Source organism: Engraulis encrasicolus, chromosome 15 (assembly GCF_034702125.1).
Source record: "Engraulis encrasicolus isolate BLACKSEA-1 chromosome 15, IST_EnEncr_1.0, whole genome shotgun sequence".
NCBI lineage: Eukaryota > Metazoa > Chordata > Actinopteri > Clupeiformes > Engraulidae > Engraulis > Engraulis encrasicolus.
Window position 1 is genome coordinate 1853048 of NC_085871.1, and position 14453 is coordinate 1867500.

The 14453-nt window shown below is 39.7% G+C and overlaps 1 protein-coding gene across 1 annotated transcript in view; it reads right to left on the bottom strand.

The window, feature by feature from the left end:
• Positions 1-1633: 1633 nt before the first annotated feature.
• The window catches only part of st8sia1 (ST8 alpha-N-acetyl-neuraminide alpha-2,8-sialyltransferase 1), a 13011-nt gene continuing 191 nt past the window's right edge, over positions 1634-14453 (bottom strand). The window contains exons 1-5 of the mRNA XM_063217846.1: positions 14144-14453; positions 10661-10805; positions 7381-7490; positions 5539-5631; positions 1634-4289 (exon numbers count right to left, since the gene is read on the bottom strand). The exon at positions 14144-14453 is cut by the window's right edge and continues 191 nt beyond it. Of these exons, the coding sequence (XP_063073916.1) occupies positions 3794-4289; positions 5539-5631; positions 7381-7490; positions 10661-10805; positions 14144-14322 (1023 nt within the window). The 5' untranslated portion in view covers positions 14323-14453 and the 3' untranslated portion in view covers positions 1634-3793. The remainder of the gene's footprint in view (positions 4290-5538; positions 5632-7380; positions 7491-10660; positions 10806-14143) is intronic.

A 14453-nucleotide genomic window follows, 5' to 3' on the forward strand; every position in this document is an offset into this window, starting at 1 on the left:
CACACACACACACACACACACACACACACACACACACACACACAAAGCTTTTATTTTTATTTTGTTTCTTCTTCACCTTTCCTCTGCACACTTGTTTTGCACCGGTCATGCATTTAAATACAAGTGACACGAAAGTGTCTCTGTACATGACAAATAAATATCATTGAATCCAATACAAAACTAAGACCGTCTATGATAATATACCTCTATATTTTGGACTTTTTCAAAATTAAAACCTGTTTTAGCCACATTCTCAAGAATCAGTGATTTATGATCTACGTCATGTTCTGTACAGAAAACATTTCTTTTCTCAGCAATATCAATAGTCATATTGTGTTGCTGTCATGAAAATGCCAGGCTGTATTTATCATTGAGGTCTTTTATTAAACTCAGGATAACACGGACATAACTTAATGCTCCCAGCATCTTCATGGATATAATAATAACTTGCAGAAGTCTCAGCTTCACGTAATGACGTCACCAATATTATGCGTATGACAGATTAACTATTTCATCGCATCACAGTTGCCTTTCAGGCTCTTGGGCTAAAACTGCTACATACAGTAGAGTAGACCATTATGAAACACCAAACAAGTTTTGTATTGGTGCTTTTGTCACTTAAGTGATGGTTATTTCATTGAGCCACCCAATTCTGTCCATTAACAGCATTAAAGGGACACTGTGCAGGAAATGGTCAAAAAAGGTACTGCAACTATGCTGCTCATTGAAACTGGGTTGCCTATTGCCAAATTTGATATTTTCATGAAAGTTTACTAAGTAATGAACTAATATTTTCTAGTATGGGCCAAGTAGAGTCAGTTTTACAGCTAAAAATGGCTATTTCTGGAAATTCAAAATGGCGGACCATGGAGAAGATCCCCCTTTTCATGTATGAAAATTGCAATTTTTCCAGTCATAATGAACACTTTGAATTTGATGGTGGTGGTAAATATTCATGAAAAAAGGTAACATTAGTGAATGGGTAGCATGCATTCTGGAAATAAACAACAAAAAATCCCACACAGTGTCCCTTTAACTATAAAACCAGGATGAATAGACAAAGTGGCAAAACAGATAGAAAAAAAATGAAATGGCAAACAGGACAATCAATTATCTACAATTTATTTGGAGGAACAGTGTTTTAGGACGAGTGTCTTTTTGGGAGAGCATTGTCTCATCTTCCCATGTTCACATGCCATGCCTTATCATGCTTTATCCGGTCTTCAATCGCATCAAAGTAACCAAAAAGATGTGAGGTCTGAGAAAAAGTATGTCATCTTCAATCAAATGTGAAAAAAGGGTAGTAAAACTCAGAAAATAAAAAAAATCCTACATCCTACGCAGTGCACCTTTAAGTCTCCAAACAGTTCCAATAATATCCATATCATTACCATGTAAATATCCAATGAAAACAAAATTTCTCAGTAACCTCTCAAAACAACTCATCATTTTCATACATACATGATACATACACAGCCTGTTGTCGAAGAAATAGTTTTGGATTTGACTTTGTGTGTGTGTGTGTGTGTGTGTGTGTGTGTGTGTGTGTGTGTGTGTGTGTGTGAGAGAGAGAGAGAGAGAGAGAGAGAGAGAGAGAGAGAGAGAGAGAGAGAGAGAGAGAGAGAGAGAGAGAGAGAGAGAGAGAGAGAGAGAGAGAGAGAGAGAGAGAGAGAGAGAGAGAGTTTCAACTGTTTTTGCATGTTATTTCGGCGTGACAGGCTTTGGTTAGGAGTGGAGTTATTGTAGGGGCAGGCTATGGGTTTGGTCTAGGCACAGATTTGTTTTGTCTCACGTATTACGTACTTGGTTATTTTATTGTTAATGGCAAAACTAAAGATGCAAAAAAACATTAATTTAGTGACGGGTTAGGGATTAGTTTGGTCTGAGCACAGCTTGCATTCATTTTTTTCATTTATAGCAAAGAAAAGTGTGACATAAATTACACAAAATAGCATAAAATGTGAGAACAGTCTGCACAGGAGAACATGGGCCTTAGGGTATTTTCCCACTTGGTCCCTTTAAGCCAGGGGTGGGGAACCTTGTCCCGAGGGCCCTCAATATAGGCCTAAAGTGCAGGGGGAAATCCTGGTTTGTGTTTATAGTACGGCCCTTGGAGGACTTTTACGGCCCTTGGAGGAATTGGAAGTGAAGTCCAATGAATAAGGTTCCCCACCCCTGCTTTAAGCCATTTAAGTGAACTCAGACCTGTGACAAAAAAAATTCTGTGCATATGTGCACACTCCAAACCGTACCCAGTGCAGTTCACTAAAAAGCCTGCGGTACAGTTCGCTAGTCTGTGCATTGTGAACACAAAGTTTTCTTTGCTTTTTTTAAACAAATTGTCTTTGCTTACCGTTGTTTATGAGGAACATGAGATCAGGAGATAATGCATTTTGAAGTAGGCTATGGCTTCAATCTACCCTTGTCAATAATGAAGTTCTATTGTAATGCCTGTCCTATTAGAGACATGAAGTTTAACGGTGCACTGTGTAAGATGGTGGCCAGTGTATAGGCCCTATGTACTGTGCTGTGTACTGTCAAATTTGATCTTTTCATGAATATTTACTAAATAATGAACTAATATTTACTAGTATTATCAAAGTATAGTAAATTTTGCAGTTAAAAATGCCTATTTCTGGATATTCAAAATGGCGGACCATGGAGAAGATACCTCTTTTCATGTATGAGAAGTGCCATTATCCAAATGAATGAATACCTAGAAATAATTGGTGGAATACCTAGAATAATGAATACCTAGATATTGATTGTAGTGGTGGTGGTAAGTATTCATGAAAAGGGTAACATTTGTAAATGGGCAGCATGAATTCTGGAAATAAACTGTTAAAATATTACACAGTGTACCTTTCAGGAGGAGAGTTTTGTGCAGGGTGGATAATGGATGCAAGGGGTTTGGAGTTAACGCTCATTCATAGCTAGAGCACCTGGTCCTTTTTGTAATACACTCACAATGTGAAGAAAAGTATAACAGAGTCCATTTTCTGTTGGTTTGGTTCACTTAAAGGGGGACTACATGTGAAAATACCCTTAACCTTAGTAGTATACAGCAGTAGTTGAGTTGATTTTACAAGTTATCTCATCACAGATAGACTTCTATCTTCTGTCACAGATAGACATTCGTACTTCGGCTGAGTATTTTTTTTTTACGTACAATCCATCTTATTCCTAGCTCCCATGATATCATGCGCAAAAAGGCGTTCCACTTCAACTTAGTTATATTTTGTTATGACTCTGTGTTAGGTAACATTTAATTTTAAGGGGTCACTGTCACAATGTACCTACCATATTAGGGAAAGTGTAATTACTAGTGTAATAACATACACTAGTGTTGTACATACATCATGTATTCTTTTTGTTTATCTACATACCAACAGTGTTTTAGGCCGCTGTTCAGTCCTTTGCCTCCCTGGAAGAATTCACTGTCTTGGCAAATTATTATAAACCCTCTTCATATTACATTGTCATTACAGTATGTAGATACACAAAAATGTGATGTAATAACATGTACTGGTTTTGTACTTCCATGTTATTGTACCAGTTATTGCACTGTATCTAATAATGTAAGTACAACAGTGACCCCTTAAAATTAACGTTTCCCTGAGTTATTTGCAGCTGCATCTTTAAGACAATAGTTATTAACCATCACATTGTACTGTAAATACCGGAAATTGCACCCCTTTTCTGTTGCTCCAGCCACGACGCCAGGAATAAGGTGGATAGTGTAGAGCGCTGAGTTCAATAGAACAAGTTAACAAAGTCACACAGAATTAGTGAATTAATGAGGCTTGTTCTCATCACTGTTTTGCCATTCAGTGCAGTGACTTGTGTGCAAACGCAAGGTGCCGGTCTTGTGTAAATTCCAGAGCTGTAAAAATTCTTCAGGCATTGCGTGAAAGTAAGAGTCAGGGAGGATATTGTCATAATAATGGTGGCTAATAGGCTGCTGGTTTAGGTTCTCCGGAAATGGCCAAAAGCCATAGACCTTCACTTCATCGCACAAACCCAGAGCCAAGCTCACCAGAAAGAGGCCTGTGGAGAGACGCTTGGCATGCACGCCACGCCTTTTCCAGAACTTCCCAACACTCTTCAGGAAGTCGGGGTTGGCAAAGAGTACTTTTTGGCTCGATGAGGTATCAGCCAGGGCATAATATGCTCTCAAAGACGGTTTAGTTCCGGGCTTCATGGTGAAAGCAGACATGTAGATGTAGCTGGAACCGTACGCCTTCATACTCTCCACAAACCGTTTCCGTGACCACAAGAGGTTCTGAAACCTATGAGAAAATGGAAAAAAAGGCACGAGTTGTAAAATGATAATGTCGATACAATCATACCAAATAATTTAAATCTTTCGATAAAAACACCCTAATTGTCTTCCTGCACATACTGTATCTCCTTTATCATGTTGGACTTAAGAGTTGCTCTGTCTAGAGCTTTAGCTTTTTGACCTTTATTATTACAGGACAGTGTGAGAATAGACAGGAAATGATTGGGAGAGAGAGATGGGGCAGGGCCGGGAAATGACCCCGGCCGGACTCGAACCAGGGTCCCCGTGGGCAATGTAAGCCCAAATGTGGGGGGCTTAGCGCACTGCGCTCCACGGACCTCTTAAGTTTCTGGGAAGGTCCATATGGTTCCTTACAAAATTCCCAGTACCTCTCCTATCTCCTCCAGCATCACTCCCAATCAAGGTCCCTGAGGCAAGAATCAGCTTGCTATTTCCCACTACAGGCTCCAGCCCTTTGGTGACAGAGCCTTCTGTGTTGCCGCCCCCAGTCTACCTCTGCAGATTCGCCAAGCCCTCACATTGGATATGTTGAAAAAGCATCTCAAATCACATTTATTCACTGAGGACTATGATCCTGGCTGGTGTAAGATACAAGGCTCACCAGACAGTTGACACACACCTAACCTGGCACCGAAATGCTTCAACCAAAGACTATCTATGTGGTCGCAGCTTAATTTTGGATATGTGATCAGCTTGCACTGTATCAGAGGGGCGTGCACAATAGATTGTCTAACAAGACATAGTAACACGATGACTGGTGAGATTGTATGTGCTCAAATAGGAGTAGTGCTTGCCCTGCTTGGTTGCTTGGAGTTTTGTATTATTTTTACTTTATGTCTATTGTCAAGAAAAAAAAAAATTACATTCATGAAGAAAGTTGAGTCCAAATTTTGAATGTAGGCTTCATTTGAAAAATAACAAATATTTTGAATTTAAATGAAATGAGGATGTAAGTTTGAAATCTATCAAACATTTTGAATGAACATGAAAACACATACTAGTACTATACAATTAATACTGTATACAAGTGATTGTCACATAGACCATTCTTTAGAGAAGAATGTTCTCTTTTCATCCAAAAAGCATACCGGTTTCCAATGGACTGAGCAACATAGAGTTTACAGTAGTTGCATGCAATACTAAAAGAAAAACTACAAACATTTGTAGAAGAATTGTAAGAAAGAAGTGTACAGTCAATCAACACTACATCCAGAGTAGAATAAAGTTAAGTTTACCTTTTTTCAATTATGCTCGGATTTGCTGTCACAAAATGGGATTTTGTACCTACATCAGCTGTGTAATCTTCGGAAAGCGGAGGAAGATTGCATCTAAGGAAAACACATCAAGCATGAATCAACGGCGTCTGCATAACATCATAACCCTTGAAATCAAACAGTGTGAGCAGTGACAACATTCGACCTTCCGTCTAATGACCCTATGGCTGTGAGAAGAGAAAATTTCAATCACCAAACTTGAGACAGTTCTCTGGATTCAAGTATCTTACAATGTTGAGTACAAGATATTAGAAAAAACATCACTTCAGTGGTGATATTTCTATGGCATTAAGGATAGTGATTGGTTCAACACACAAGTAGATATGATGGTGAACAAAGGAAAACACATACTGTGTGCTTCTATGCCAGTCAGGTGCAACCAGTGTAGGACCAGAAATTAATAAAAGTAAGGAAATTCTGGTGCCACACGGATGTAAATGTCATGTTATTTGAATTCACTTGAATGAGCTAACTTCACTAGCTTGAGAACTCCCCTCACAGATATGTTACACTCTGAGACATGCATCATTTGCTGTATATTTGCTATGACATTTGCAGCAGCGATATATATATTTTTTTCAGATTTTTAATAGCTCAATAAATTTTCCTCTTTTTTCCTCATATTCTCCTCATTAGAGTTGAGGAACAAAATGTCTTTCAAGCTCAAAGACTATGCAAAGCTACAACTATGTACGTACATTGTTCACAGACACATCCCCCCCTTGTTATGTAGTGATCCTGGTCTCCTCTGATGTCTCCATGTTTTTCCATGTCCATCTTGTCATGGACAAAAACATACCTGCTGCAATGTTGTTCTCTTCATATCTTAACATTTAATTAACTTCAACTTTTGAAAGTTGCTGCCTGAGATGTTGCAGAGCCCTTCTCCCAGACCTACCCAGGCCTAACAAGACGACCATATAGTGAAAAGCCCACCAAAATAAATGACCTATCATGCATGATATGAAATGTCCAGATTGTGCCTTTTCATCACTGTTTGATTTGATCTATTTCAGCTGTTCCCAGAATCTACGCTGCTCAAAGATACTGTATGTGTCAAAGTGTCTAGATTCATTTCAATGATTAAGAAAAAAGAAAGAAAGAAAAACTAAACTAAACACATTGTGTATATTTGTGGTACCCAGCGCATGGTAATGAGAATCATAACATGACATTTTGGCCATCCAAGATGTTCAAAAACACTTCAAAATGCCAGCATTTCAATAAATATATTTGTCACTATGTCATTTGCAGACTCTGCACTCCTTATTTTGGACAATCGTGTATTTTGTGCCAAGTCTTTCAAGCTTTCAGTTGTGGAGGAAAGGGTAATGTTGTGCTCTAGATGTTTAGAAAAACAAGTAGGTGCGTGGACCCAAAAAGTACAGTTCAAGATGGGAGCAGTTTTGCACACTAAATAAGACACCAAGGTCAAGCAAAAGGAGTTTTTTTTTATTATTTTTCTCAGAGTAGAGTAGAGCAGATGTTTCAGGTTTCTACCATTGTCAGTGCTCTCTGTGCTCAGCTTTCAGTTGTGTACTAGGACAAAATAGTAGGATGTGGGGCAGCCGTGGCCTAGTGGTTAGAGAGATGGTCTTTCAATCTAGGTGTTGCAGGTTCAAATCTCCCCTGACCTCTCCCTACACCTCCATCCATGGCTGAAGTGCCCTTGAGCAAGGCACCTAACCCCACATTGCTCCAGGGACTGTAACCAATACCCTGAAACATAATAGTTGTAAGTCACTTTGAACAAATGAAAGCGTCAGCTAAGTGAAATGTAATATAATGTAATGTGTAGTTTACCGCATGACAAAGTCTGCCTGGTCAATGTCCCCACCACAGCCACTGTTCCTCAGGACCCCTCCATTGCCTACAACAGCACAGCGTTTAAGGGGGACCTTCAACGGTGCCTCCTGGGAAAACAAGAAAAGCCTTTATTTCTACACGTCTCTGTAAACATATCAAAGCATTAGAATTTCAGAATTTTCCTCCTACAAACTTTTAACAATATATAGCTGGAATTTGTATTCCTTTTTGGAGTGGGGGGTGGGGGGTATGCCTTTATTTGATAGTGACAGTAAAGAGATGACAGGAAATGAGTGGGACAGAGAGATGGAGCACGGCTGGGAAATGACCCAGGCTGGACTGGAATCTGGGTCCCCATGGGCATGCAAAACCCCCAGCAATTTTCATTCCTCCTCACAGAACTGCTCTAGCTGGGCCATGCTTGTAGAATGCCCTGCACACGCATGCGACTTCATAAAACCTCAATAGGGTCATCCCACGCCAACTGAACAAATCTCTGCACACTTGCATCTAAAAAAATCTGAAATTTTAGCAAAAGGCGAACTTTCGAAACTTTCATCGTCATTGTGACACAGCACTCCACGGCACACAGTGCTCACAGCACACAACAGAATTGCCTTTATGTCTCACTGGGGCAGCCCCAAACGGCAGCCCAAGGTAGCAGTGCAGCGGGACGGTTCCATGCTCAGGGTACTTGAGTCATGGAGGAGGATGGGGAGAGCACTGGTTAACTAGACTGCCTGTGCAGTCGCCTTCGACTGCTTAAGGTATATCCCCGAAACGCGACGCTTCCAGTCCCCCATCATTCCTACCACTCCCGTCCACCATTTTGTAAACGTATATGATACATACAGACGTGACATGACGTGCATAGGCTTAAAACCAAACGACTATTGTGAAAATGAAGCAAAAATGGGGCAAATGGTAATACTGTTTTAATGGTTCAGTGGATATACCACATTAGGTACAGTGTAATAACCAGTGTAACAATATTTAATACAATGTAATTTTTTTACTTACATCATGTGTTTGTGCGTAAGTGGTATTACATGGTATTGCATATTGTTACACTGGTATTACACTATATTACATGGTATTGCATACTGTTACACTCGTTATTACACTATACCTGATATTGCATATTGTTACACTGGTATTACACTAGTATTACATGGTATTAAATATTGTTACATTGGTTATTACACTGTACCTAATATGGTAGATTCACTGAAATGGTGAACCATTAAAATAAGGTGTTACCGGGCAAATCAATCCACCCAGTCAGAAGTTATGGGCCAAATGAAAATTCCGCCATTTTGAAAGTGTTGTCTTCCAAACTCGAATCAGTTCATGAACCTACCCTAGAGCATTCACGCACAAAATCTGGGACAAATACATCCACCCGGTCAGTAGTTATGGGCCAAAGAATAATTCGGCCATCTTGAATTCAGCCATCTTGAAAGTGTTGACCTCCAAACTCGAATCAGTTCATGAACCTACCCTAGAGCATTCACACACCAAATCTGGGACAAATCCATCCACCCGGTCAGAAGTTATGGACCAAACAAAAATTTGGCCATCTTGAATTCAGCCATCTTGAAAGTGTTGACCTCCCAACTCGAAGCAGTTCATGAACCTACCCTAGAGCATTCACACACCAAATCTGGGACAAATCCATCCACCCGGTCAGAAGTTATGGACCAAACAAAAATTCGGCCATCTTGAATTCAGCCATCTTGAAAGTGTTGACCTCCCAACTCGAAGCAGTTCATGAACCTACCCTAGAGCATTCACACACACCAAATCTGGGACAAATCCATCCACCCGGTCAGAAGTTATGGACCAAACAAAAATTCGGCCATCTTGAATTCAGCCATCTTGAAAGTGTTGACCTCCAAACTCGAATCAGTTCATGAACCTGCCCTAGAGCATTCACCCAAAAAATCTGGGACAAATCCAAACATCCGTTCAAAAGTTATCGCGTTAACACGAAAGACCTTACGCGGCGGACGCGGCGGCGGACGCGGCGGCGGCGCACGCAAAACCATTACATCCCCGACGCTCCGCGTTTCGGGGATATAATTATACCCCCCACCAACCTGGCAGGTTGGGAGTCAAACCGGCAACATTTGCACTACAAGTCTGACGCCCTGATCATCCTTGGATGTTCCATAGACATCCAAGTGAAAGGATTGAAATCTCTTTAAAAGTGTTATCCTTTCCCAGTTACAGACGGTTTTATGGGAGGAGGGGGCTGTTGACTTTGTTCAGGGATTGATTTTCTGCAAAATTGTGAGTTTACAACAAAAAAGACCATCTCTTCTCTTTGGCCCAATAGGCTTTTATGGGGCTAAGTATTCATTATGAATGGGACAATTGCACTTTCCATACATGAAAATGGGATCTTCTCAATGGTCAGTCCTTTTGAATTTCCAGAAATACACATCTTTAGCTGCAAAACTTACTGTACTTTGGTTATACTAGTGAATATTGGTGTATTATTGAGTAAATATTCATGAAAAGATAAAATTTGGTAATAGGCAGCACAGCTTCAATGAGCAGCATAGTTCTGGACACATTCTACACAGTGCACCTTTAATGTGTTGTTACAGTAACATGTAACTCGTCACACACAGTTAGGCTAGTTGATAGCAGGCAGTGTTATCCAAGGGCGCAAACATACCCAAAAAAATAGATGGTCCTTTGCTTCTTGGTTCTTTCTTTAGCACTCTCAGGAAGTGCAATCGCTGCTGGGCTTTTTTTTACACCAGTGCTGAGGTGTTGATTGAGAGCTCAGCAGAGATGTGTACTCCTAGTAATTTAAATGAGTCCACTCTCACCACACGTTCCCCGTAGATGTACAGGGGGGCAGGAGCATCTCTGTTTTCCTGGAGGTCCAGGTTGAGTTCCTTCGTCTTGGAGATGTTCAGGCCAGGGCCAGGTTGTTGGATGTACACCACTCATCCCTGGCTGTAGGCCTTATCATCGTTCCCCTCTGCTATCAACCCCACCACTGTAGCGACAGCTACCTAAATAGTAATGGTGCCGCCCTTATAAAAGATGGATAATAATAAGGTGAAAAGTTTTGGACGGTTCAAATGTGCGTACATGCCGAGTCACAAGTCTGAGTTCAGGTCTGAAAGTGACCAAGAATGAAAACGCCCATAGACTTTCAGGTCTTTGACATCCAGAACAGACACATTTGTCTCAATTAAATTCAATGCAGGAGCTTTGATGTGTGTGACATAAAAATATACAGTATTATATAAAAATATACCTTTACAAAGAGTGGGTATGTATCATTGTTGATTGTGCGAGAGTGGTACAATTCTCCATCATACCACAAGACTTTGCCAATTGGGGAATTCTCCTTTGTAAGAGCAAACATCTTCCTTGGGTCACAGCATTCCATGATCAGTTTCCTGTGAAGGAAATAACAGAAATGCATGTTACATTAAGGAGTCCTTTCTCAAAACCGTTGCCTCTAATCCTAACCCCGGAAAAAAGAGGAAATGAACAGGTATAATATGATCACAAATAATCATGAAGTTTTTAATTAGATATTGTTTGGTATTTATTACAGTACCCTAAATAATTTGCTTTTATGTCTTAACATTGATACACAAACACAATTGCTGCTTTTCTGCTACAAGCATCAATGGAAAGCAGCTTGAGTTTGCATGTCAAATTTGGTCATCTAATAATTTACCTCATAATTAGTTGTGATCATATTATACCTGTGCATTTCCTCTTTTTTTATAGGTTAGGGTGTGTGATGTGGTTGATCATTTTAAATATCTTGGGGTAACCTTTGACTCTTGTCCTAATTTTAAGCAGCATGTTAAAAAAGTAAGACACAAAAGTTAAAGCGAGTTTGTCTAATTTTAAACACATGAGACCTTTCCTACCCATGAAGGCTGCAAAGATTTTTATGCATGCAATGATATTTAGTCATATTTCTTACTGTTACACAACATGGTCACGCACATCAGAGAACATTCTAAAACCATTTAAGTCTCTCTTCAAGAGATCACTTAAAGTTCTTGATAAAAAGCCCATATGTCACCATTACTGTAACATTGTCAATTAAACAGTGGCTGAAAACTAATCAGACATGCACCCATTAATCATTAGAATTATCATTGTTTCACTTTTACATTTACTTTTTGTTTTCTTGTTATGTTGTTTTAGTATGAGTGGGCTACCTGGGACAACAGATGAAATGTAGCATCTATGCTAATTCTGGCATGTTTATATTGAAGCTTTCAAACTGATGTATTGATTAATTTGCATTGTACTATCCAAATAAATGAATGAATGAATGAATGAATGCTGCAGCTCCTCCACGGGCAAATATTGGAAGAATTCAGCACCACACTCGTAGACAGCTCCCCTTAAAAGCAACTTGGTGTCGGAATGGTGGTATAAAAAGTGTCGGAATGGCTGTATGTCGGATGATGGTTTCCCCCCATCCTATCAAGCATGTCATGCCCCTCAGCATAATCAAGGCAAACATTGGGCAGTAATCCCAAATCTCCCTGAATAGGCATATGAATCATGCTGTGAAGTCTCACTGTCCCCTTTGTCTGCTTGTAGGCCATTAATAGGCCTATAGCCTATTATAGGCTAGGCCTATATAGGCTATAACGTAAGTATTTGATCCCTTGCTGATTTTGCTGGTTTTCTCACTAATAAAGACATGATCAGCCTATCATGATCACTGTATATAAGGGTGGTTGACGTTTAAGGGCGTAACGCAAAAAACTCCCAAAGTTTTTCCAATTCCTGGGATGGGAAAAATTGAAAAAAAGAGGAAAAAAATAAAGCTCATAGTGGTTTGTGGAATTTCGCCAAATGTTTGCCATTTTGGGGAAAATGTGGCCTGCGGTGTGACATCCTTGGTGTGACATTTCTGTAAGATACAATAAAATTATTAATATTCTGCACAAACATATCCCCCATGCTCTTTGTACAATTGTTCCTTTAACCCCCACCCCACACACACACTACTACCCACCCGCACCCACACCCCCACCCACACACGCCTATGCATTGTACAGGCAGATTACTGTGATTTCACTGCATGGTTTCACTGTATTACTTGTAATAATTGTGTGAATTTGACAAATAAATCTCCTGGTATCCTTATATCCTTGCATGACACATGAAAAACAAGCAAGGATTGAGTAACACATTGCATAAGCATGTCACACCGCATGACATGAAGTCACACCACAGGAAATTCACTGCATTGTGGTCATTTTAATCCTTTTGTATATATGACTGACCTCTGAGATCATGCTAACTAGATAATGATATTGTGTTTAATCTTAATATGTGTTTTCATTTAAAAAAAACCTTTTTCCCCTTCTATAAGAGCAGTCACACCACAGGACACCATAAAATGAACCAAAGCATTGCGTGACAGAAACATTGCAATATGTAGACATATTAAGAGGTGAAGAGTCACCTTAAACTTCCAGACCACTCTCCAATAGCTGAGGTACTGACTGGTTAGGAGCCTGTCTTTAAGACCCTTGTAGTTGGCCTTGCAGCTGCCCGTTCACCAACATTGACATACATGTCACCCCGCAGGACGCAATTTGTGTTACGAAATGGAACTTGTAGTTAATATTACTGTCTTGATTTTTTTCACATTCACATATCTTAATATCAAGTTAATATTTATGCAATCATGCCAAATTCTTCATATATTATTCAAAATGCTGTTGGTTAATTTATATATATGTTATATTCCAGGTTTCATTAATGTTACAGTCACACTGCAGGATATTTGACATATAGGCTAAACCTTTACATAAATCTTAACAAAAAAAGTTTATTCTCATCTAAGACTAATATGAAACATAATGTACCACATCTTCTTTATTGACATTTGTTTTTAAGAGGAAAAATAACAGTTTTGTAGGTTTTGTTAAGAAAAACAAGGCGTCACGTCTCCCACCCATAAATATATATATAGGCCTTTCAACTTTGCTAGCCTACTACATAGGCTTACTGCGCGTGCGTGGTGGGACAAATCTGCCCGGTCTGCGGCTGAAGACCTGGAAAATTGGCAAGCATGATTGATGTGATTAATGCCAGAACAATGTAGCCTACGATTTGATGCGTTCGGGAATTTAGCAACCAGAAGTGGTAATAGCCTACATTTGAAACAAAAGCTGGCATTTAGGTCTATAAATGTCTTAATAACAAATGTGAAAACAAAACGTGCAACACATGAAATGAAAGAAACCCTGTCGTGCCAAAAAGTGAGTGCCTGCCAGAACACGAGTGCCCTCATTGAAACCAATGACATTTTTTTGAGAGAAAATTATACCATTTCTTGCAGAATGAATTACATAATTTATGAACTAAAAATATGCTTATGAAACATTACTCGTCCTGCACTTAATATGAGCTATTTGAATGAAACTGTAACATTTGTTATGACAATTCTTCGATTCTTTCATGGAAATAATACTGAAATTGTAACCAGTTCTTTGTAATACTTCCAGAAGGAATGTAGATGCTTTATTGATAGGCTTTCCATCTTAAATTGTGTCAGATTTATCTGCAAAAATGGGTAAAAACTATCTGAAAAATTGGTCATCGGTTTCCATTGGTTTCAATGAGGGCACTCGTGTTCTGGCAGGCACTCGCTTTTCGGCACGACAACCCCAAATGCAATCCTACTCGATTAATTTACGCGTCAATTTAGACACGCCTCATCTGCTAAAATTGTGCTTAAAAGGCCTACCTGAATGTATCAATCCCCGTCTGATTTTTCGTCCACAAATTTCCCTGTCGAAGGACCTCTTCTGCTATGTCTTTATCGCTTGGAAGTCTATATGAGGGATATATGTACAGCCAGCATAGCACCAAAACGCACAGGGCGGCCCACACCGGCAGTTTGCTTCTGAGACATCTCGTGTACATCACTGCGTTTACTCTGATGTCCTAACGGTAAATCTCACCACGCAAGAGACGTTTAATTAGTCCAACATATAGAATTAGGTACGTCTACATGCCATCACTGAGATTCAACAGCGCGCGCACACAATAGGCTA